This window comes from Vicugna pacos, chromosome 10 (assembly GCF_048564905.1).
Source record: "Vicugna pacos chromosome 10, VicPac4, whole genome shotgun sequence".
Taxonomy (NCBI): Eukaryota; Metazoa; Chordata; class Mammalia; order Artiodactyla; family Camelidae; genus Vicugna; species Vicugna pacos.
This window is the reverse complement of record NC_132996.1, coordinates 73,785,461-73,808,699: the sequence shown is the minus strand read 5'-3', so window position 1 is coordinate 73,808,699 and position 23,239 is coordinate 73,785,461. Positions and strand designations below refer to the sequence as shown.

General features: G+C 65.9%; 3 protein-coding genes across 3 annotated transcripts; all 3 read right to left on the bottom strand.

Moving 5' to 3' along the window:
- Window positions 1–775: 775 nt before the first annotated feature.
- On the bottom strand, window positions 776–5,549 carry LOC140698884 (uncharacterized). Its single transcript, XM_072970737.1, has 6 exons — window positions 5,437–5,549; window positions 4,717–4,849; window positions 3,575–3,592; window positions 2,700–2,808; window positions 2,346–2,574; window positions 776–1,020 (listed from the first exon to the last, which is right to left on the bottom strand). The coding sequence occupies exons 1-6, from the start codon at window positions 5,547–5,549 to the stop codon at window positions 816–818; spliced, it is 807 nt and encodes a 268-aa protein (XP_072826838.1). The 3' UTR covers window positions 776–815.
- A 5,691-nt stretch (window positions 5,550–11,240) lies between these two features.
- Window positions 11,241–12,077, bottom strand: INS (insulin). The gene is made up of 2 exons (XM_031691061.2): window positions 11,888–12,077; window positions 11,241–11,386 (listed from the first exon to the last, which is right to left on the bottom strand). The coding sequence occupies exons 1-2, from the start codon at window positions 12,072–12,074 to the stop codon at window positions 11,241–11,243; spliced, it is 333 nt and encodes a 110-aa protein (XP_031546921.1). The 5' UTR covers window positions 12,075–12,077.
- Window positions 12,078–14,184: 2,107 nt separating this feature from the next.
- Window positions 14,185–21,042, bottom strand: TH (tyrosine hydroxylase). Its single transcript, XM_072970874.1, has 13 exons — window positions 20,941–21,042; window positions 19,447–19,659; window positions 18,473–18,647; window positions 18,104–18,192; window positions 17,791–17,858; window positions 17,449–17,499; window positions 16,982–17,127; window positions 16,759–16,894; window positions 16,580–16,649; window positions 16,043–16,099; window positions 15,731–15,826; window positions 15,343–15,476; window positions 14,185–14,463 (listed from the first exon to the last, which is right to left on the bottom strand). The coding sequence occupies exons 1-13, from the start codon at window positions 21,028–21,030 to the stop codon at window positions 14,304–14,306; spliced, it is 1,485 nt and encodes a 494-aa protein (XP_072826975.1). The 5' UTR covers window positions 21,031–21,042; the 3' UTR covers window positions 14,185–14,303.
- Between the last annotated feature and the right edge of the window lie 2,197 nt (window positions 21,043–23,239).

The following is a 23,239-nucleotide window of genomic DNA, read 5'->3' as shown; positions in this document are numbered from 1 at the left end:
TGCTCCGTCAGCTGGCCAGCCGCCACCAGGGAACTTGCCCCAGAAGCATCTCAGGAGGCCCTGGCTCCGGGGCCTTTCTAGTGCCCCCCACCCTCCGGCCCACACTCACACACAGGAAGCCTTGCCGGCCTTGAACGCGATGGGATTGTGACACCGGTGCTCCTAAGGCCCTCTGTAGGGCTCAGGTGTGTCCCCAGCCTTGGTCATTACCTCACTCCTCACTGTCCAGAGCCTCCAGGAGGGCTGCAACTGTCACCCAGTTCGACACTTGGGAACACCGAGAGGCCAAACCACCAGTGGGAGGCCCCACAGCCCGCAGCCCAGGGCAGGGAGGACCAGGTCTCACGTGCCCAGCTGAGCCAGCTTTCCCCAGTTCCTCCTGGATTTATGACTTACAAGTTTTCCATCCTCTTTCCCCTTCCTCCAGCTCTGTCCTCACCTTGACCCGGCCGTCTCCCCTGCTCCCCTCCCCGTTCGTCTGGCTTCCTCCACCAGGAGCTCCCCTCTGAGGACCTCAGCGCTGCTGCCCGGACTGCAGGGAGCCTGCTCTGCCCACACCTGAGCCCCCAGGAAGAGAGGCCCCAGGAGCAGACCCTGAATCCCAGATTCCAGTTGTGTGACTCTGAACACATCCCCAGCCCCACTGGGTCACCTCTCCTTGTGAAAGAGGGGTTGGGGGCTGCAACTGCCCAGGGCTCCAAGCACCAGAGGAGAACAGGCCCCTGTACACAGCCTGCTCTTGTACACTGGGTCCTGCCCCGGGAGGCTGGAGACACTCACCTGCATGGGGCAGGGGCTGCGGCTGGCTGCTGGCCTCAGTTCTGAGCAGATGGGGGTCGTCTGGGCCACAGGCCGCAGCAGCTCACCTCAGGGCTGGGATCTCGGGCAGCTCTGGCCGACTGGGGCTCGGGCTGTGGGGCAGCCTTGGCTGGGGGCTGGGCCAGACGAGGTGTGGGGCCCTGGGGCTGGGGACTGGAGTCCCCCTCCTCTTCCTCGAGCTCAGCAGTGACTCTTCGGCCCCTGGGGAGAAGCCAAAAGATGTTCCTAAGATGATCTCTTTTAAAACAATCCTTCCCCCAAACCAGAGCCTTGGTCCCCGGCCCCTCCCCTGGCTGTTGGGTGGAGAGGCTCGCAGGTCACCTTGTCAGGGTTTGGGTGGTGGCTCCCCTTCTGTCCCTCCGTCTGCCTGGCTCTCCCTTTTTTAAAGTATAGAGGAAGGAGGAAGGTGCCCACAGTTCACCCAGAGCTGGGCTTCCCAGCAGCCACGCCTGCAGAGATGCCCGTGGGGCAGCCAGAGACCTTTCTGTTGGACGGGCTGCCCCTTCCTGGCCAGGGTGGACTTCTGCCTGGGCATGGGGGCTGAAGGCTGCCCACAAACAGCTCGTCTGGGGGGTGACAGCACACAGTGCAGACATCCTCCCTTCCACCCCACCCCACAACATCCCCCCTTGAACAGAAGCAAGGAGGGGCCGGGCACCAACCAAAGGGCACAGCTCAGCACTGAGAAGGCAGCTGAAGGTGGGGGAGACTGGGCTTCTCTGGGGAAGGGAACCCCTTCCCCACAAATGCAACACTGGGTGGACAGAGGAGTCTGCGGCCCTGGGTGGAGGGAGAGAAACTTCATGACAAAATAACGCCCCCTGGAGAAACTGCCTTTGCCCGGCACTCAGCGCCCAGGCAGTGGGGCTGGCGGGGGGCGGGGGCGGGGCAGGGCAGGAGGCCGGCGTGCACCGTCAGGAGGGGGCCTGCTGTGGGTACCAAGGGGCTGCTCCCCTGCGTTGTCCTTCCCAGCCTCTTTTCCAGCTACATGGTGGGATTCTCTGGTGGTGATCGGGAGTGTAGACAGTGGGAACAGAGAAGCTTTACTTTATAAATGGTATGGAAAAAAAAAGCTGCTTCAGAATCTCGGGGCCCTGGCCCCTCTGCACAGTCTCGTGTTTGTCTGTGGTTGGGATTGGGCGGGGGGGGGGGGGGGCACGCCGTAAGAGGGAACTTCTTACCCAGAAAAACCCTGTGCCTTTTACATTGGCACAAACAGCCGTGTCCTGCTGCTGAGAGCAGCAGCCCTCCCCTCCACCCCTGCCCCTCCCATTTTGCCCGACAGTGAAGGAAAACCTCTTCTCCCTGCCAAAGCCTCTGTGGCTCTGGGCAGCTCTGTGGAAGGGTCCTCTGCCCACCTGTCTTTCCTGTCCCCTCCAAAGTGGAAGCTCGCCCAGGGCCCTGGCAGCAGAGGTCACCCCCCTCCTGCCAGCTGCCCCAAGCCCCCAGCCCACCCACACCTGCACCCTGAGAACGTGGCACTGCTCACACACAGGTGGGGGCACGTGAGGGGGGAGCCCAGGTACCTGTACTCTAGTCGCTGCGTGATCCCCGAAGCTCTGGGGCGGTGGATGAAGAGGACTGGGGAGTCACTGGTGCCCCAGGCTCTCTGCCGAAACTGCCGGGCCGGTGGTCCGCTGGCTGGGCCAATATTAGCAGTCGCCGCCAAAGCAGGGGGTGCGCCGGCTGTGGTGTCCAGAGCCTCCAGCCGAGCTGACGCGGAGGAGGCGGAGGAGGGCGGGGACGAGGCTGAGGCTGGAGAGAGGGGGAAGGGCGCTTTTAGAGCGCGCATCGTAAGGGCCCCCAGAAGCAGGAGCGCCTCCACCACCGAGCACGGCCCCTGCTCAGACTCCGGCTGAAATCATAGTTTTGCCCCTCACCTCCTCGTCGCCTCCGCGCCTTGCCTCGAGCCCCTCCAAATTTGGGTCGCTGTGAGCCAACCTGGCGGTGCCGGGGCTGCCGGGGCAGCTGCTGGGGGCACCCTCCACGCGGGGCACGGTGGCGTCAGGGGGCGGAGACCCGGCCCACCCCCGCCGGCGGGAAGGCCGCGTGGGCGTGGGCACCAGCCGGAAGCGCGCCCTGCCGGCTGGGAGGTGCGGCCCTGTTGGGGGTGGGGGTGGGCGGGGCCTCGCTGGATTGACACCTGGCGGTCACTTGACACCCTGGCGTGCTGGTGGGCGTGGCACGGGTAAAATGGGGGCGGGCATAACGGGGAAAGAAGCAGGGTTCGAGAATGATCGGAAAAACCTTTCTCCAGGGGCATCAGCGCAGCTGCAACTCAGCACGCTCGCATCTGCTCTGCTTCTCGAGGCCGGGGGCTCACCTGGGAGTGTCCTCCTTCACTAGGGACACCCACTGTCACCCCCCAATGCGTGTGTGGTGCTGGGCACTGAGAGGGCAGCAGGAAACGGCACTCCTGGGTAAGATGACTGGGTTCACAGCCTTTTGAGCTCAGGTGAGACTCTAATCAAGGCATAGACTCAGAGGCGTCAGCACCGAGGGGGAGGCCCATATTCGGGTGCTGCCTGATGAAACTCAGTTTCCCTGGGAGTTTGCACCTCATCCCGGAGCCTGCACGTAAGAGCAGGAGGCAGAGCCAAGGCTCACGAAGAGGCACAGACAGGCGCAGCTGCCAGCAGGCCACCAGTCCCCAGCCTCCCCATGCCTCTGTGCCCCAGCACGTTTACCTCACCAAGCTTCCCAGGCTGTGTTGGGGTCTAATGCTCCCCTCTGCCTTTGTCTTTTAAGCCCTCACCTGGACGTCCTTCCTTAGCTGGAGGGACAGGACGCCTGGTGGGAGAGCAGGGCTCTCAGAGGGGGGGGGACTCCAATCTGGTATGGGTGTCCTGAACGGCTTGCAGACACCACAGAGCCAGACCAGCCTCTGGCAGCAGGGCAGGTGGGGCTCCTCCCTGGCTCCTGGGTGGGAGGGATCAAGGGATGCAAAGCCTCCCAGTCAGGTCCAGGGTGCACGGAGGGGAGTCGGTGTGAGGCAGCCCGCAGCTCCCGGGTGCAGCAGGTGCCTGCTCGTGCTGGCTCTGCCTCTGCTCTGGGCTCACGGCCTGCGCTGCCACCTTAGCATCCACAGCAAGACACTGCCTAGGCGTTACAAAGAGCCGGGCCCAGGTCCCTACTGGGAACCTCAGCTGGGACTGCCCGAGCTCCAGGTGAGGCTGTGGAGGGTAAAGTGCCGACCTCATCCAGATGACAGGGTTGGGCGGGACGCCACTGACGGGGACCCTCCAGCGGAGCAGGTGGGCAGCTGCAAGGCCGAAAGGGAAGCAGCCTTTCCAACCCACAGGTCAAGCTCTTGGAAGTGTGGGGCTCCCCACCCACAGAACAGTGTGCTGAGTTGAGCTCTGCCCTGTCTGGCGCCCCATTTCTGGCACAGCTCAAGAGGGGGCTTGTGCCAGTGTAGGTCCATTTGATTCCATGGGAATCTTTTTTTTTTTCCATTAAAAGTTTTCATTTGTGCCTTAACAGAGGCACTGGGGATTGCACCCAGGACCCAGTGCACAGCAAGCACGCGCTCTGCCACTGAGCTGCACCCCTCACCCCCTCCGTCAGAATCTTGAAACCCAGAGTGTTTAAACAAAGGAAGGGGAACAGAGACAAGGGGTCGGGCTGGGGAGGACCCCTGATGCCAGTGAGGTGGGACTGGAGCCTACTGGGGGCCGGGGCACTGTGACTCCCAGCACTGTGCTTCACTGCAGTCCACGTCTGGGACACGGGACCTGCAGGGGACACAGTGTGATGGGAGGGAAGGGACAAAGTTGGGGGGCAGGACTGAGTGAGACCTCATTACATGAACCTCACTGCCTCTTAGGCCTGGAGGAGGAGTACCCCGCCCTGGGGTTCGGGCCAGACTCTCATTCATGCAGGAGAGACTTGACGTACCCTGAGGAATGCCCCCGCACTCTTTGTGTTCCAGCTCTCGGCCGCTTCAGTGGCCTCGTGCTGACACCTGGTGGCCACTCCTAGGATTACAGCGCACAGCCGGAAGGTCTTAGAAGAGGCAATTTGGGACACCCTGAGGAGAGGGCAGCGGGGGAGGCGACAACATCCCCCCTACAAGGGGGCGCCTCCACTGCAGTTTCGGGGTCCAGGTAGGCTCTGCACCTTTGCAGTTGGGTCCGAGGCTGTCATCTGCCCCCACCCTGGCATTACAGAACTGGTGGTGGACGGACGCCTAAGGAGATTCTTCCCCTTGGGGGCTCCTGACCCCAGGGGTGTGGCGAGGTGGGTCCCCAAAGCACAGAGTAAACCTAGGGCGCCTTCCTGAAGCATCTGCTGTGTTCTGAGAATTAGAGAAAACTGTATTGTGTTTATATTAGAATAAAGTCAGACGTATTACTGAGGGGCTCTGGAGCAGAATGTGGGGACCCCTGCCTGGAGGCAAGATCCCTGAGACCAGCAGGGGCGCTGTATCTGGCGCAAAAGACACACCAGCTCCTGGGACGGGTTTTCTAAATCTGACCCGAGCCCGCCACCTTGTGGCCACGTGGAGAAGTGCAGTGGCAGCCTTGGCTTTTCCAGAAATCACTATTGCCATTAGGACCACTTTACAAACTTGGGAGAGCAGAAGAGGAGGTACCAGAACCCCCATCCTGAGCACACCCATCGCCCCGAGAGCCCCGCACCATCTCGTATCGCCCAGCCACCTCCGCGCAGGCGGTCTGAGAGCCCAGGGTGAGGCTGCAAGTTCTCAGCGGGAGGACCGAGGGGTTCATTCTGTGTGCACACACTGCAGTGTATTCAGACGGGGAGGCGAGTGGGCAGGAGGCTGGTGCAGCTCAAATTCCGCTCTGCCGATGGCCCCGGGACAGCCTAGTCACCCCAGGCCTCCACGTGCCTCTGACATCACAGGCTCCACGTGCTGGGGCCTGGGAGCCTGCAGGCCAGTGCCCACACAGACCGCAAGCTAACACACGTGAAGGTATCTCTGCCCCCAGCTCTCCCGCCAATGGCACGTGAACATTCTTTCCAGCCCCAGTGGCTGGCAGCTGGGCCGCTCCATCCCGCCTGAGAGGACTGTGGGGTTTGGGGAGAGGGAGACCAGCCAGGTGGGGAACCTCACCCTGGCCCTGGGGCACATGGGACACCCTGGGTCCCCTGGGCCTTGCACAGTCCTTCCCTGGTCCTGCCCTCGGCTTCACTTCAAGACGTGTGATCCCTCTGTGACCCCAGCCCTGGGCCTCCCCGCCGGGGGAGCTGGTCCTTCCAGGAAGGCCCCCCGACATGCCCACTGTCCACCCCGGTAATGGGGCAGTCTGCTGCTTTGCCATGGAAGGCCTGTCAGCTGCGCCCTGTCTTCACCGCCCAGCGGAGACACAGACCTACCGAGCTGTCCCAGGCACTGAGGCCTAGAGAGGGCGAGTGGCTCCCCAGAGACACAGAGCAAGAAGGCACAGGAAGTGCCAAGGCCCACAGCCCTCCCTCGGCCGCCCCCATCTACGTGCCCCGCGCACGGAGGCTGATGCAGTCACCATGGCACCAGGCCTGGGTGGGGACTCCCCACGCACACACATCACCCTAGTGGACCCTCAGCCGCCAAGTCAGGGAGTCTCCTGGAAGGAACTAAGGTGCAGAGATGTTGAGCAACTTTCCCAAGGCCACACAGCCATGGGCAGCGGAGCAAGAACTCAAGCCCCAGCTGCTCGGCCCACTGGCTCTCACCCTTCAGCCCGGCTCCAGCCCAGGGTGGACACCCCCGCTGGCCCCAGCACACTGAGGGTGTCTGAGGAGGTGAGGGCCCCACAGGACTTGGCCTACTGTGTCCTCCAGATGGGTTGCTACACCTTCTTTCTGGCCAGGGCCTGGAGGATGCTGTCTCTGTGTGAACATGTCCCCACTGTGGCTCCAGGGAGGGTGGCACAGACTATATCTGGCCTGCAGCAATCCCTGGGCTTGGTCTGCACCCTCGGCGGTGACAGCCAGATGTGGGCTTGACCCTAAAGTTGAGGCACCTGTGTGGGGACACAGGACACCTCCTCCAGGAAGCCTCCCAGCCTGCCCATTCTGACCTCCTCTGACCTCTGCGGCACTGCCAGCCCTCCCTTCTCCTGTTTCGCAGGTGGCTCTTCCTCCCCCAGGGAGCCTGGCCTTTCTGCCCTCTCCTTGTCCACAGCTGGACCTGGGTGGAGGAACCACCCCCAGCAGGTGACTAAGGACAGACCCACTGTCTAGGCCTCAAGGGAGGAAGGCCACCTTCTATCCTCTCCCTGCCCCTGCCCCTGCCCCTCGGAGCTTTCTTTGGACAGACTGAGCTTGTCAGACTCGGGGGTGCCATGGAGGGCCGGGGAGGCCAGGGAGAGCCTGTGAAGGTCGTGGAGGGCCAGGGGAGGCCAGGGAGGCCAGAGCCATGAGCTTGGGCCTGAGGTTCACCACCTCCCAGCCCTGCTGTCTGCCCACTGAGTCACCACATGCAACCCAGAGCCCAGAACCCAAGGCCGGAGAGGGAAGGGAATTTCCAAGGTCCCACAGCCAGTGGGCCTTGGATGCGGGAGGGGCAGGCCGGTACCTCGAGGGAGGCTGGGCTGGGTTGGGGCCAAGTCCTGAAGTGAGGCTGGACTTTGAAGAAGACAAACGTATGCTTTGAGACGCAGTGTGAACGGCCACAAGCTAGCAGGGCTGCCGGGGTGCCGGCTCTGTTTTCCAAAAACACAGATGGGCTGGGAAGGGGGTCAGAGCGAGGACGGTGGAATGTGGCCCCTCACCCCCCCAACACCCCACGGGGTTCTGATGGCCCAGCAGCCTGGTGCATGTGGGGCTGTGGGGGGGAGCACCTAGCAGCTCACGGGCTCTGGACCCGTGGGCTAGGGACCTGGAGGCCCACCTTTGTCCCTGGCAAAGCGCAGGGCCAGGCATGGCTGGGAACGATCCTGTGACCTGGACCCAGGGGCCGGCTGCCTGGGGCCACACCTGTGAGCATCTCTGGGTGAAGGGAGCCTGCAAGACAGCACCCACCTCTACCCTCATCCTGAGGGCCCAGGGGTGGCCCCAAGACCCCACGTCTCAGCCTAGTGCCTTGGAGGGTGGGGACGGTGGGGGGATCGCAGTAGCCCAGCTCCTGGGAGCAGCCTCAGTGACCCCTCCAGGGACTTTTGGAGACAATCGCAGGGGTCTGTGGGTCAGCTCCCGACAGCAGCAGGTAGTAGGAGGCGGGGGCTCTGAGCTGAGGTGGGTGGGGCTGGCGGGCTGCCTCGGGGGTGAGCTGAGGACCCGAGGGGTGGGGGCTCAGTGCTCTGCTGTGGGGGCGATGGAGGGGCCCTTCTGCCGACCTCCACTTTCGAAGGAATCTGCCGCGCTGTTCTGGCTCCGAGGCCAGAAACAACAGTGTGGGAGGGAGGGGTGGGCTGGCCACCCCCACACCCTGTTTTTCTGTTTGCTATCTCCACGGCTCCCAGACCCCTGACCACCCCCTACCCCCAAACATTCTTTCTGGAGTTGACCTCTCCTCCCAGCTCTGGGTGGGGAGATGGGGTGGACGTGGGAGAGATCTAACCTTGACCCAGCCGGACCCCCACCTGATGCCTCCTGGGCCCAGGGTTCCCGTCCCCGAAGCCCCCACCTCATCTGAGCCCTGTGGCTCGAGTGGCCAAGGTGGCCACAAGCAGAGGGAGGGACAGCGACAACCAACCCAGGTCCTGGACACCCTCAGCAAGGCTCCAGCTGGGCATTGCTCAGCCATAATGTGGGTGCTGGAGGGGGTCGCCCCGAGGACCCCCGCCCCAGGTCTCCGACTCCGGGCCTAGAGGGCCAGACTCCCACTGGAGACGTTCCTAGAATGCTGGGGACCTGGGACATTTGTCCAGCTGCTCCACCAGGAAGCGGGGGCCCGCGAGAGAGGGTGTGGGCTTGCCGGGCCGCTGAGACCGCGGACACCTTCTTGCCTTCCTAAACCTCGTGGCCTCCAGGGCCCAGGTGGCCGGCGTGTTGGGCGGCCCCCCGCGGGCCCTGTGAGTGCCGCCAGGAGGGGACGCAGGCAGCAGCAGCAGACCCCTGCAGAGAGGGCCACCCTCCTGGACGCCAGGCCCCGAGCAAAGGGAAGTGAATCAAAAGTTGGGCTTTGGCGCCCTCTGCTGGTTCTCTCTGTGAATGACCGCTCTGACCACCTTGCCTGGCGTGGACAGGTGTCCTTCCAGAGAAGCCGCCTGCACCGGGGCCCCACCTTGCCTGGGTCCGGGACCAGCCCCCCAGGATGGGGACTCGCAGCCTAGCTGGACACAGACACCAGCTGGGGCTCGGCCTGGGCTCTACCAGCGGGCCTTTTCCAGGAGCTCAGGCCACTGGTTCCTGGCTCCCTTTCTCCAGGCCGGCCCCTGCCAAGTACCAAGCCCTCAAGGGCAGGGGGCCCACTCCAGCATCCTTGTGTCCATCTCCCATTCCCCCTCAGGATCTGCTCAGGCCTGGGGAACAGTGAGGACAGTAAATATTTGCTGCCAACAGGAGAAGGCAAATACAGCCCCAATGGCCAGCTGGAGGGAGGGAGGGGTCAGTTCGTCCGTGCCAGGACCAGATGCAATCCAGGGAGCCAGCCTGGAGGCAGCTACACTGGCAGAATGTCCTTAGTGGGTTAGCACCAGACCCAGCCTCAGCCTCCCCAGTCGGAACACATGTGCTACTGCCCCATCCCATGTGGCATGTGCGACAGCGGGGCGCGGACAGGCCCGAGGGCAAGTGAGTGGGACGTGAACGTGGGGCTGCACTTGGCCCTTGGCCTCCCACTGCCCACGCCAGGGTGGCACAGAGCTGGACCGCCACTGCCAGCCCCCTGGGCGAGTGAAACCCAGACCCCCAGGAGAGGCCGGGTCTGAGGGCATGGGAGAAGGGCCCTCCTAGTCCCCAGAAGGGGCGGCAGAGCCGAGGTCTGTGCGCCTGGCTTCCATGGGGTGACATGGAGGCTCTGGGAAGCAGGGGTGCCTGGGGTTCAGCCCCCGAGGGGGTGTCAAGCAGGAAACAGAGTCTGGTCCTGCCCTTGCCCCTGGGGCCCAGGTGGCCCGGGCAGCCCCTGCTCCCTCCTTCCATGAGCTCGCCCGTGCCGGGTATGGAGACCCCCCACCCCACCTGTTCAAGACCAGTCACCAGGGCCCAGGGGCTGGTGAGAACGGCTGAGAGGAAGGTCTGGATGTCTGAGCTGCGGCGGGGCAGGTATCAGGAGGGGACAGGGGTCAGGCCCCAGCCCAGGCGCTTGGGTTCATTGCCTTCCCCACCATGTAGACGCAAGCCACCACAGGGAGAGGCCCTCAGGCGACACTCCCCAGGCCCCTGCACCACTTGGGCCAGCCGCTCCATGAGCCCTGCCGGCTGGGACAGCCCCCCACACCCTGGGACCCCAAACGTCTGGTCCCTCTCCGCAGAGCCTGTTGGCACCTGAGGGGGCGGGGACACCCCTGGGTCATCCCCAGGGTCTCAGAGGCCGACAGGGCCAGCCAGGACCACAGGCTTAATGCCTGGAGGGCAGCCTGACCCTGACTGACTGACCAGCTCCCCTGTCCCGGCCGCGCCCGGCCCAGCCTTGGGCACTTACATACCTCAGCTCCTGCAGGGGCGCCCCTGCCTCTACCTGTGCAAATGGGGCCGCCTTGGTGACCCCATGGACAGCTCGCTGCACATCCCAGCCGCCTCCTCCCCTCCTCTTCCGGGTCCAGTGTCCGGCCGTCCACCCGCCTGCCCAGCCCTGGCCTCCACTCCAGGGGCGGGGCCCGCTGAGGGCCTGTGACATCTCCCCTGGGTGGGGGTTGTGGATGTGGCCACGGGGACCTGGGTGAGAGCCTTAGGGTTGCAGGGAGGGCTGCCCAGCTGGCCGGGCCCCGGCAGGAGAGCCTGCTCTCGCCTCCTGGCTGGCCTCTGAGGGGTCTGCCACCACCAGGGCCCAAGCGTCCAGCCCCAGGCCCAGCCGCCCCATGGCCTGGCCCGGGTGGAGTCTTCAGGAAAGGTGCAGATTGGTTTGGCCTGGGTGGCTGGCAGGCTGGCCAGGCCTTGGTACAGCCAAGTCACCCTCTGACCTCCCAGGCCGTGGCCAGCCCAGGCAGCCCTGGGGCTCTCGGGTGTGCCAGCAGCAGCGGGGCGGGCGGCCTACGGAGCCGCCCTGTGCAGCATGGGGGCTGGGGAGGGGGGTGTCAGGACCCCTGAGGACAGGAGCTCGCCTCCTTGGGGGGCACTGCCGCGGGCCCTAGTCCCCGTCCACCCACGTGCCCGTGGGCGCCCGGTGCAGGTAGAGAAAGCTTGGAGGGGCCAGTGCAGAGAGAACAGAAGGGGGCCCGACCTTCCTCGCCCCCTTCCCCCAGCCCCTCAGCCCCCAGACCACACAGACGACACCAGCAGGGCTCATTCGGGGGGTTTATTGCAGAGCGGGGGCGCGGAGGGCCGGCGCGCTGGCGGCCGGGGTCCGGGGCCGGGGCCGGGGCAGGGGAGGCCGCCTAGTTGCAGTAGTTCTCCAGCTGGTAGAGCGAGCAGACGCTGGTGCAGCACTGCTCCACGATGCCGCGCTTCTGCGGGCGCCCCTCCAGGCCCAGGGGCTGCAGGCCGCCTGCACCCGGGCCTCCACCCAGCTCCACACCGCCCACTGCCGAGAGACAGTCAGCCCTGGAGCGGGACCCTGAACGGGCGGGCATCCTCTGTGCCCGTCGCGGGGCCTGTCTCCTGCCCACCCCCACCCCCACCCACCTCCCCGCAGCCTGTGCAGGACCGAGCCCCCTCCCACTGCCTCGGGCTGTGTGTGGGGTCCCCTCAGGGCAGTGAGGTGTCTCCCACAGGCATGCAGGCAGGAGGATGGGGCACCCCCAAGACCCTCAGCCCCCAGGGCTTGACTCACTTTGTAAAACCCCTCCCTGAAGCCGCTCTTATCGGAGGAGAGGAAGGAATGGGGCTGAGAGGGGTAAGATGGAAGTAGAGGGGACGGCGAGCCCACCCTTGGGGTGTTGTCAGGGCTCAGTCCCCAAAGATCTGGCCAGTTGAGGATGTGACCAAGAGAGCATCATTTTCCTTTTTAAAACCCCTCCTGACCGCCCCCTGGGCGCCAGCTGGGATCCGGGGCTAGGAGGCAGTGGGGACAGTGGGGTCTCACCCTGAGTGTCCTCCACCTCCCGGCGGGCCTTGGGTGTGTAGAAGAAGCCGCGCTCCCCGCACACCAGGTACAGCGCCTCCACCAGGTGCGAGCCACACAGGTGCTGGTTAGCGAAGGCCCGGGAGGGGGTGGGGGCCCCGAGGGCCAGCAGGGCCAGCAGGGCCAGGAGGCGTGTCCACAGGGCCATGGCGGCGGGGCGAGGCCTGGCAGACGGGCAGGGTTAAGGCCGTGCGGGGACCCCCGGGAGCCCCACCAGCGCTCACCCCCGAGGGCTCCAGGAGGAGGGGCGCACATCCTGCTGCCGGTCAGCAGAGCTCGGAGCCCTCCGGGACACACCTGCTTGCTGACAGCCTCGGAACGCAGCTGGTCCAGAGGGCTGGGGGCTGCTGGGCCGCGCTGCGGGCTTTATAGCCCCCAGCCCCTCCTGGCTCCTTAGGGCCTCCAAGTGGGTGGCAGATGGCGGGGGTTGGTGGGGGCTGAGACTGCAGTTTCTGGGCCATTTCCTTGATGCTGGGTGTGTGAGAACATCTCCGTGGCCATCAGCACCTCCTGAGGCTGCGTCATTAGAGCCTTAATGAGGGGCCTGCTGGCCCAGCCCCCTAGCTCGGAGCTGGGGGCTAGTGTCTGCAGGGACCAGCCCCTCCGGCCTCGCTTGTGCCTCTTCCCCACTTAATCCAGGGAGTGGGGTGGGAGAGAGGCCCCGGGGCAGTCCAAGGCCGGGGTGGGGGGCGGTGAGGCACGGTCTCCTAGGCTCACGGCCCCATCCTCACCCACCCTGGCTCCCCCACAGCTCCTGAGAGGGCTAGGCTCAAGGACCAGTGGCTGTGAGGCCCCCTAGTCTGATCCCCGTGTCTTGTCTTCGGTGCAGGGGCCGCAGGACCGGTGAGTGGGGCCCCACCATGCCCCACCCAGGGCGCCCCTCGGGCCCCCTCTTCCTGGAGCCCCTGCTGTCTCTTCCTGCTGGCCCTTTTCAGCCTGGCTCTCAGCCCCACTGCATCCCCTGTGGTGCCCCCGCCCCCCTGGACAGGCACCTGGAAGGAGACCGGACCTTACCAGCCCCCAACGCTGAGGAAGGGGCTGGGCCCTGCCTTCCCAGGACATCATGGGGCCCCAAGGGATGCAGCCAAGGGATACCTGAGGGTCCCTTTGAAAGAAGTGTATTAAGGCAGAAGGCTGGAGCCCAGGGGTCAGCTGGGCTGCAGGGAGATGAGGCCGGCCATCAGCCCTTCCCTGGGGACTCAGTGGGGCTCGCAGCCATCAGACATGGCCCCTTTGGGGCCTCACAGGTACAAGGGACGTTGGTACAGGAGGGCTAGTCACAGACAAGATGCTTAAGGTACAGCTGATGGAAGGACAGACTGCCGGGGGGGCTGGGAAGGAAGGCTTTGCCCAGGAGGGCCTTGACGGATGAGCAGGAGTTTGCTGGGCTTGGCATCCTAAGAGCTCGGAGCCCATGCCATGATGGTGTGCTGGGGTGAGGGGAGCCGGAGGAAGCGAGCAGGGCTGGGAAGACAGGCTGGTGCCTGCATGTTGCAGGAAGTAAGGATACAGCCACCTCCCAGCCAGCCCCAGGCTACTCTCTCCAAGGCTCTGGAAGATGCGGGGGGGCCCTAGGTAGAGAACCATGTCCAGACCTCTCGAGTAAGCAGAGCCCAGAATCCAGCCCCACGCCCACTTTGCTGGGGAGCCTGGGGCCCAGCTCGGCTAGTCCGCTGCCAGCACTCATCTAGAGATAGCCCTGGGTCCTGCTCCGGGCAGGCAGGGGCTGCGCCTGGGGTCCCCGTTCCTCTGCCTGCTCTCACAGGCTGGCCTCTGCAGCCCCACCCTCCTCCCAGGGGGACATCGGGCTTGAGGGGAGGGCCCAGCCTGCAGCCCTGCCTCAGAGACCACCAGGGTGAGCCCTGCCCCCCAAACCTAGAGCAGGTGGGGCTTCTGTGGGCCAGGCCCCCACCTCCCTGCTGGGACCCCACGGAGAAGCAACTGCTCAGCCAGGCCCCCTGGGCCTCTGGAGCGGCTGGAGCACAGCACGGGCTGGTCCTCCGGGTGAGCAGGCAACCCAGGCCGGGAGGAGCCTGCTGTCTGGTGCCCGGTGAGGCCTCCGGAGGTGGGGAGGCAGTGGAGGAAACCCTGGGCAGGGCGGGGAGAGTGTGAGGGGCTGTGGCCCTGAGCCTGGCGCAGACACTGACACCGACTCGGGGTGGGTACTCAGAGGGGCTTTTTCTTTTATTGTGGTTGCAGACGGGCAGCACACACTGGACGCGGCACGCAGCACAAGGACACCTGCAGGCAGAGCTGGGAAGCGGCGGGAGGGCGAGCGGGCGCAGCAGGCCCCTCGAGCAGGGAGGGTCTCGGGCAGGCTCTCAGGTGCCCTGTGAGCACCAAAGGGAGGCGGGAGACCCAGGGGGGCGCCCGGCACCTAGCTGATGGCATTCAGCGCGTGGGCCAGGGTGTGCAGCTCGTCCTGGATGCCCTCCAGGGAGCGCCGGATGGCGTGGGGACTGTCCAGCACATCGATGGCCAGCGTGTATGGGTCGAACTTCACAGAGAAGGGGCGTTGGATGCGGGAGGCGTAGCTCCTGGTTGGGGGGGCAGCACAGACCCCCTGTCACCCAGTGGGGACTCGGAGGCACTGGGGAGACGGGGAGGAGCTGGGGCAGCTTGGGGCAGGGTCTGCGGCCTCCAGGAGAGCCAGAGGGTTAGGGGCCGGGCCTCCCTCATCGCAGCTCGGAGCTCCCAGGACTTTTCTGAGCCTCCTGGGCCCCAGAAGCTCATTCTGTCCAACCACTCAGACAACAGAGGCCTCGGAGGCCTCCTCCAGGGGCCAGGGGTAGGGGGCTACAGTGGGGAGGGACGGGCCTTTTCCAGCCAAGCCGAGGCCACACCCTCCACCACTCCCTGCAGGCTTCCTCCTCTGGGATGGCTTCCAGGCTGTGTGTCCTGGAGGGTCCGTTACGTCCCTGCCCCCAAGCCTGTGTGTGGGATCCAAACCCCCTCCCTCCTCTCTACATCAGGCACCCAGCCCCGGGCCTCAGTTTCGCCTGTGACTACAGGAGCTTATCTGGAAAAGAGGCCCCTCCCAAGGGTGAACAGGTCGGGTGTTGGCTCCGCCCTCCTCCCCCCAGCACTGCTGGTCAACCACAGCCCCCTCTGGAAGCTCCCTGCTCCTCCAGGCTCCCCACCCAGGCCCTCAGCCACCCTGGCCCTCCTCCTCTGTCCCATTCATGGCCCCGGCTGCTCAGAGGGCAGGAGGCTGGGAAGGACCCCACACATCCGCCTCACAAAGTCAGTCTCCACTTCCTGAAAGCCTGGCCTTGACCTGGCCCCCAGCCCGCAGGTCTCCCCTCCCCAGTCCTTCTGGGGTGCAGTCGTGGGAGGGAGGCTGGACGCCAGGTGTGCGCAGGCCTGGCCTGCTGGCTGGTTCGCCCCGCTGCGGGGCACAGGGGAGCCCGGCCTACCTGAGCTTGTCCCTGGCATCGCTGAAGCTCTCAGAGAGGAAGTAGACGGGCTGGTAGGTCTGGTCCTGGTAGGGCTGCACGGCGGCTGCGTCGGGGTCGAAGGCCCGGACCTCGGGCTCCTCCGACAGGGAGTGCTGGCGGGAGGCGGGGTCTTGGTCCTGAGGGGGCTGGGCCCTGCGGCCTGATCCCCCTGGTGCCGACCCCTGCCTCCGCCCCGGGGGTCTTCCCGAGGCCTGGGGACAGAGTGCGTGGAGAGGCCAGGTTTCTTGGCCCCCAAGCAGGGCAGCCCCTTGCTCCAGCTTCCCAGGAGGCCCAGATCCAGGAGGCACGGCGGAGGCCCCCCTCCTGCCGGACTCCGGCCCCAGCCCCCTTCCGGGGAGGGTCTCACCAGGAGCTCCCCATAGGAGGACAGCAGCCCCGCGCCGTAGGCCTTCACCTGGCCGTTCTGCTTGCACAGTCCGAACTCCACGGTGAACCAGTACAGCTGGCGGGACAGCCGGCAGGGTGGGCTGGGCGGCCACTGCGGACAGCGCAGCCCCCCGCCCCCAACGTGGTCCAGGCGCCACCCACCCCAGCAGAGCTGAGCCAGGCTCCAGGCTGCCACCAAGCGAGGACCACACTCCTTAGACAGGAGCAGAGACCTCAGGCGGGACAGGACGGCCTGGCCTCAGCCCAGGGTCTTGCAGGGGAAGGAACCCACCGTGGACAGCTTCTCAATTTCCTCGTCCGACACCCCCAAGGATGCGAGGCCGATGTCCTGAGGAGGGAGGAGAGTGGAGGGAAGAGGCTCAGCCCACCACTGCTTGGGTGCTTGTGTGGGGTGAGGGCGCTGGGGGTGTCCACAGCCCCTCCAGGGGTCTCCTGGACACTGCCGGGGTCGGGGGCCCTCCTGGGATCCATCAAAGGCCCTGGACCGCTCTCTGCTGCTCCTGAGAGAGCCAGCAGGTGGCAGTACAGGCCGCAGGATTCTCCCTGGCTGTCCCCTGGTGACCAGCGGACTGGGGGAAATGGCTCCTGCTCTTCACTGTCCTGAGGTGGTCTTCCCGACGGGCCCGAGCACACCCCACACAGCCCACCTGGCCCCGCATTCCAGGACGAACAGTCTCCCTGAAATCTCATGACCTAAGCGGGCACCGTCCAGCCTGGGGGTGGGGAGGGGCAGGAGCGCCTGTCACTGGCAAGCGCAACCCTCCAGCCGCTTGGCTGGCAGCCTGCCCCTGAGGCCTCGGGGACACACCTGGGAGAACTGGGCGAAGGTCCGGTCGGCCAGCATGGGCACATGCCCCAGCAGCTCGTGGCAGCAGTCCCTGTCGGGGGAGGGGGCAGTGGGTGGGGCGGGGGCCCGGCGGCAGCCTGCCCTCTGTGCCCCGTCCCCTCCCCGGCGGTCCGCGGGCCCCAGGTGGTCTGGGCACTCACGGCTCCGGGGAGTGCATGGGGGAGGAGGCGTGGCGGATGTACTGGGTGCACTGGAACACCCGGAAGGCCAGGCTGGCCAGGAAGTCCCGGGCGGACAGCAGGCCGGCCACGGGCCGCAGCTGGAAGCCGGTCCTCTCTGCAAGGGCCGCGGGCGGTCAGGGTGCCGGGGCAGGGCGGGGGGGTGCCCCAGGCCCTCCCGCCGGGCCCCCCTGCGATGCCGCACCCCTCAGGAAGCGGGAGACGTCCTCCAGCTGGGGGATGCGGTCCTCCTGGTACCCGCAGAACTGCTCCAGCAGCTCGAAGGCCTCCAGGTACTCCCGGCAGGCGTGGGTGGTGTAGAGACCCCGTAGGGTGGAGTAGACCTGCTTCCTGCAGGCGAGGGCCTCAGGCTGGCCGGGCTGCCCCCTCCTCCCCGCCCGGAACCCTGCCCGCATCCAGGAGCCCCCCTCGGAGGTGCTGTGCTCTGCCGCTGGCAGCTCCGGGCAGCCTCACTGCAGGCCTCTTGCTGCCCCTAAGGACCCCGGCCACTGAGCGTGGTCTCCACTCGTGGTTTAGGGGGCTGGGGGACCTTGGGAAGGCCCTTCTCCATCTGGCCTTTGTCCTGCCCACTGCCCTCCACATGGGGATTCTGGGGGTCTCCCTGGGCCCTCCTCGTCCCTGCCCTGCCCCTCCCCTGTAATGGGGTCTCACCAGGTGGCAGTCTCCTCGGCCGTGTACTCCACGTGGGGAATAGGGTCACCTCTGGGGAGGAGGCTGGCAGTCAGGCAGGGCCCCCGGGGAGAGCGAGTGGGGAGTGGACAGCAAGGGGCTGGGCGGAGCGCCCTGCTGGCTGTGTGGCCTCAGCCACTTGCTCTGTGCCTGGGTTTCCTCAGCTGTGACTTGGGGACCCAGAGTCTGCGACCACGGTGACAGGGAAGATCACGCTGCTGGTGACAAAGACAGCCTCCCCCCACCTCCACCCCCACCCTGTTCCAGTGTGAGGCTGCAGGACGGGGTCGGGGCCCCGGAGAGTGAGCGCTGGGAGGTCCTTACTGCTTGTACTGGAAGGCAATCGCGGCGATCGCCTTCCTGCGCTGGCGGTACGCCTGGTCCGAGAAGCCCTGGCAGCACATTGGGCCCTGCTCAGAGGCCGCCCCGCCGCCCCCACGCCCCACCTGCCCAGACGAGGCCTGTGACGCCAGCAGGGCGCCTGGGGGCTGCACCCAGCCCTGCCTCGCGGCTCTGCCGGGAGCTGGGCAGCAGACAGACCCCCACAGTCCCAACCCGGGGTCCAAGCTCACCGCCCCAGCCGTGAGTGCATGGGGGACACGATCCGGGCCAGGAGGCCCAGGGAGGCACGGCTCACCGGGTGATCCAAGTCCAGGTCAGGGTCAAACTTGGTGACCAGGTGGTGACACTTGTCCAGCTCAGAAACCTTCCTTGGGAACCAGAGGACTTCACAGAGACGGAAGATAGAAGGGCCACCGTGAGTGTCGAGGCCCTGGGGGAGGATGGACCGCCCTGGACGCAGTCCTCGCCTGGGCTGGGGTTGGGGGTGGGGGTGAGCCAGTCCTGGACCCCGGTGAGGAGAAGATTGCGGGAGGGCCAGAGCCGGCCAGGAGGGAGCCCCCAGGCCTCACTTGTGCTCACTGTGGGGGTTCCCCCGTGGGGCGCTCTGCACCCTGACATCTCAAGGTCACGTGGTCGCACTCAAGGGCAGAGGAACCGGCCTCACCCTTGTTCTCCCCAACACCACGCACATCTTCTGCCACCCGGCGCACGGAGCTGAGCAGAGCGGGCAGGGCGGTGCTGGGCACCTCACAGCGCACAAAGTACTCCAGCTGTGGGCCCCCCGCCCGTGGCTTCTGGGCTGGCCGCGTCTCCAGGTGATGGATTTGGGCTTCAAATGTCTTAGGGAGCAAAAGCAGGGAGAGAGAGGCAGAGAGAGATGGAGAGACAGAGACAGAGGGGAAGGAGAGGGGTTGGGGCGCGGGCACCTAGGGGTCCGCCTCCCGCCGTGCCCTGGGCTCCTGCGGCCGGCAGCCCACAGGACCGTCTTCCAGACTCCGGGCAGGTGCCCGCTGCCTGGGTAGGCTTCTGCTGGGAAAGGGTTTGTCTAGTTTTTCTGACAGCAGTTGTCACAGAGCCCCCTTGCCCCAGCCTTCCCGGCAGGGTCTTCTGTGGGTCCCCTGACCACACCCAGACAGCCTGGCTTCCCAGGCCACTGGTCCTGCCATCCCTGGTGGCCTCGGCCTGGTCCACTAGCCAAAACCAGTGCTTGGGGGTGGGCCCCCTGAGCCCACTGTGGCGAGGTGAGGTGGCTCAGACCCCCACTAAGTGACACTGAGCGCCAGGGGCTGGCAGGGAGGGCCGGCTCCACTGCAGCTCCGTCGCCCAGCAACGAGGGCGCGTGAGCCCCCTCGGGCCCTCGGGCGGGAGCTTGAGGAGTCAGCTGTAAGGTCGTTTGGGCGCCTGGGCCAGGAGCCAGTCTGGTGTGGCCAGAGCAGCTAATGCAACCAGCTGTCACCAGCCCAAGCCCCGCCGGGAGCTGCACCCCTCACCCCCAGTGTGAGATGGGGGGCCTGGGGGGCTGGGGCTGGTCTTGGATCCCCCAGAACAGGGGGGTGTGGTGAGGGGCCATGGGACCCCTGCCCTCATGGCCGGTGGACACCAGCCCGCAAGTGGGCACGTCTGCCCGGCCGCCCTCACCTCCAGCGCCTTCACGGCCCGGGACAGCGAGGGCGGCCTGGTGGGCCGCAGGGAGAAGAGCAGGTTCAGCAGGGCCTTGCCGTCCCGCTCCTCCAGCGCCCCGACCTCCGGGGCCTCCCCGGGCTCCGCCGAGGCGGCCGCAGCCTCCGCCTTCTCCCGCTCCTTGCGCGCGTCCTGGATGAGGCTCTGCCTTCGCCCGACGAAGCGCGGGGACTGTGGGGACAGAGGCGCCAGCTCCCCCCGCCCTCGGCCGGCTCCTCGGAAGCAGGACCCGGCTCCGGTGTCTCACCCGATGGGCCGGCTAGGGGGGCCATAGAGCGGGAGTGGGCCAGGGAGGTGCCGAGTGCCCCCAAACCGGCTTAGGGACCGGAGGGGTGACTCAGGAGCCGCTTCTGCTGCCCCTGGGCCGGGCAGGGCTGAGCACATGGCTGGTGTCTGGCTCCCTGGGAGGGACCCCTGCCCCAGCCCCATGCAATGACCTCTCTTCGCTGTCCCACCCTCAGCGCTCCCTCACAGCACAGGGCCTGTGGCCACGCCATATCCACAGGCTGCGCCTGAGAGCGGAGCCCCTCGGGAGATGGTGCGTCACCCCAGACCGCGGCTGGACGGAGGAGAACCCCCCGGTCTGGGGCTCACCACTTGCCGCTGAACTTCCAAGAAGGGTCTGGTGCCCTCGGGTCTTGGAACATGACTTGGGGGTGGGGAGGGTTCTGGAGAAGCCCCTCCCCGCTCTCCCACTCGACCACAGGGTGGGGTGTGGACAGAGCTGGGGCCTCCGTGGGGGGAGGGCACCTCGCTGGGAGCCTAACGGGGGGGAGGGGGCGCTCTCTACCCCACGGCCAGTCCCCTGAGACAGTGCCTGCAAATTAAACTTCTGGAACCCAAACCGTGTTTTCATTAAAGGTCTATAAACAAGAGCCATTTTAAACCTGCAAGAAGCTGATGATTCCGAGCCATCTTGGAAGGCAGACTGAAGACCCCTCTTCCAGGCGGAGGAGCCCCCACTTACTCACAGAGGGGACTGGCCCAATAGGTCTTCCCAGCACAGTCCCCCCTTGAACTAGAGGGCTGACCCCAAGAGTCGGGGTTGCTGGGGTTCAAGGCAGGAGATCCCACGTGGAATCAGGGAAAGCGTGCCAGGCGGGTGGACAGATGGAGGACGGACAGGTGGACGGACAGGTGGGTGGGTGGATGGATGGTGAATGAGAATCACCCTGGAGCCCAGACCACCCCTTGGCTCAGCAGAACTGGGGCCTGTGCCCCGTCTGCCCAGCACTCCCCACCATGAGCTACGGCAGGGCCGGGGACACCTGCTCACAGAGACCCAGGCACCCAGGCACCGGGGTTGCCCACCAGGTCCGGGCAGGGGAGGTGCCAAGCCTGGGTCTGGGGCGTCCGTGTGGCCCCTGCGCCCGGAGCCGCCGGCCAGCCTTTGGGGGACACCCTTGGGCTTCTGGCTCATTCCGGCCGGCGGGCACCAGCCTGTCCTCTTACCATGATGGCCTCGGCCTGCTTGGCGTCCAGCTCGGAGACGGCCCGGCGGAAGCCCTTGGCCTGCGGCGTGGTGGCGCTGGGAGTGGGCATGATGCCGGCGAGATCGGGGCTCCGTCTCCCAGCCCTCTGCCCAGCGGCCTCTTATAGGCAGAGCTGACGTCAAAGCCCCGCAGGGTCCCCCACCTCCCACCTCCCACCTCCCACCTCCCACCTCCTTTGCGTCCCTCGCCTGCTGCCGCCGCCTGAGGGAGGCGGGGCGGGCCAGGAGCGGCAGGCGCGGGAGAAAGGGCTCTGTCCCATTAAATCTAATTGCATCCTCTGTCGCAGGCACCCAGGCAGGCGGCTGGCCCTTCCTCTGAATCATCTTGGCTCGGGCGGGAGTGCTGTGCGGGGCTGAGCACGGCCAGGCCCCTCAGCCCACTGCCGGTGGGGAGACAGGCCGGTACGCAGGGAGGTGGTATTCTGGGCACCCCACGGTGCACGTGGCACAAAACCCTGAACTTTGGTGGCAGCTGTTCCAGAAACCCTGACTCACATGTCAGGAAGCAATTTGCCTTTTCCAGAAAATTCGTCACCAAATTTCCCAGTAGGGTCCCAAGGCTCCTTCTCAGGAGGAGTGCTACCTGCTCCCCGAGGCCCCTGTGCCCGGAGCCCCAGGCACATCTAGCAGGACCCGGAATGTTCCGGCAGGGCCCAACCCCCAGTGCAGAGGAGGACCAGGGATGTGGGGACAGGGACGCCTCTAACAGCTGTCCCCCCAGCTCCTGCGGGGCCGTCTCCTCTGAACCGCAGCCCTGCAGGTGCTCCTCCACCCCTCGCGGCCCACCACTAGCCCCCAGCATGCCCCCTAGGCCACCTGGCCACTTCTCTCTTGGGATGTCACCACCTCAGGGACACACCTATCCCTGAGCTGCGAGGGCTGGTCCCCGAGGCCACACCCCTTCTTCGGGTGGCCCCTGGCATCACCGGGCTCCCGGGCAAGAGATTCTCCTGAGTTCCATGCATGGTGTTCCCACTGGGCTGTGCCACCCTGGCCCCCACAAGCAGCCAGGAGACCAGGGGAGCGGAGGGGACCCCTCCTCAGCGCCAGGCAGGCGTGAGTCCTGCCTTGCCTAACCGCCCCACAGCCCACCCCACTTTCAGGCAAGGCTTTGGGAAAGGTGTGTGGACATCCTGGCTGTGAGGCCGCCAGCATCTCTAAGGCCTTTTAGGGAAGGTTTCCTCTCTCAAAAAAGGAAACTCTTGGAAGGGACGCCCCCCTGTGCTTCTGGGCATTGTGGGGTCAGCAGGGACCATCTAGGCCAGCGCCCTCTGCACCCCCAGGGACGGATGGGGCGGAGAGAGGGAGGGCTGCCTGGAGGCAGTGTGTGTGTCGTGGCAGCCACTAGAGGTGGGTTTTCTAGAGTCTGGCTGCCCGAGGGGACACACTGAACACAGTAGGAGCCACGGCCCTGGACTCCCCCTTCCCCACCTCTCCAGGTCCACCCCAGCTGTCCACCTTCCCGGCAGCTCTCCGGCCCCTAGGAAGCACCTAATCTGCATCACAGCAGCCAGCCAACGCTTCTCCTCCCAGACCTTCCCCCAAGAGATCGGACCATGCCAGCCCCTCACTGCTCAGTCCTCTATGGCTCCCCATCGCCCTGTGGAAGCAGCCTGAGTGACTCCCCTCCCCTCCCCTCACTGACCTCACCCCCGACTATCCCCATTTCCTGCTCCAGGAGGGCCTGGGGCTCCATGACACCCAGACTGAAATACCATTCCTCACCCGCTTCTTCTGGTGAACTCCTATGCCTCCCACAAAACCAGCTCGGCTACCATTCATTCTGCAGCGCTGACCCTTTCTCGTCCCTATTGTCAACCTCCCCCTCTGCTCTCCTGGGTTCTTCCTCCTCCTCTGCAAATTCCCTGAGGGCAGGAACTGGCTTGGCCTTCGGCTGTATCCCCATGCCTGGCATAGACCCTGGCCCATCTCACCTCCTAGAGTCTGGGCTCCCGGAGAACATGTCTCCGTGGTCCCTGCCCCCAGGGCCTGGCCAAGAGGAGGTCCACAGGGATGTGTGCCCTGAATGGCACTGAGAGGGTCGGCCAAAGACCGCGGCGGTGATGGTGGGGCTGGCTCTGTGCGCTGGGATGATGTGGAGGGCTGTGGGCTTGCCCTGCCTTGGGCTGCAGCCAACCTGCCTGAGTCCCCAGTGGTCCCCAGGTGTGGCCCGGCCTCCACGCCCAGCATCGGGCTTGCTGCAGCCCTGGACAGGTTCCCTGCTCCCCCAGGAGCCCCCCAGGGCTGTCACTTGTCCTC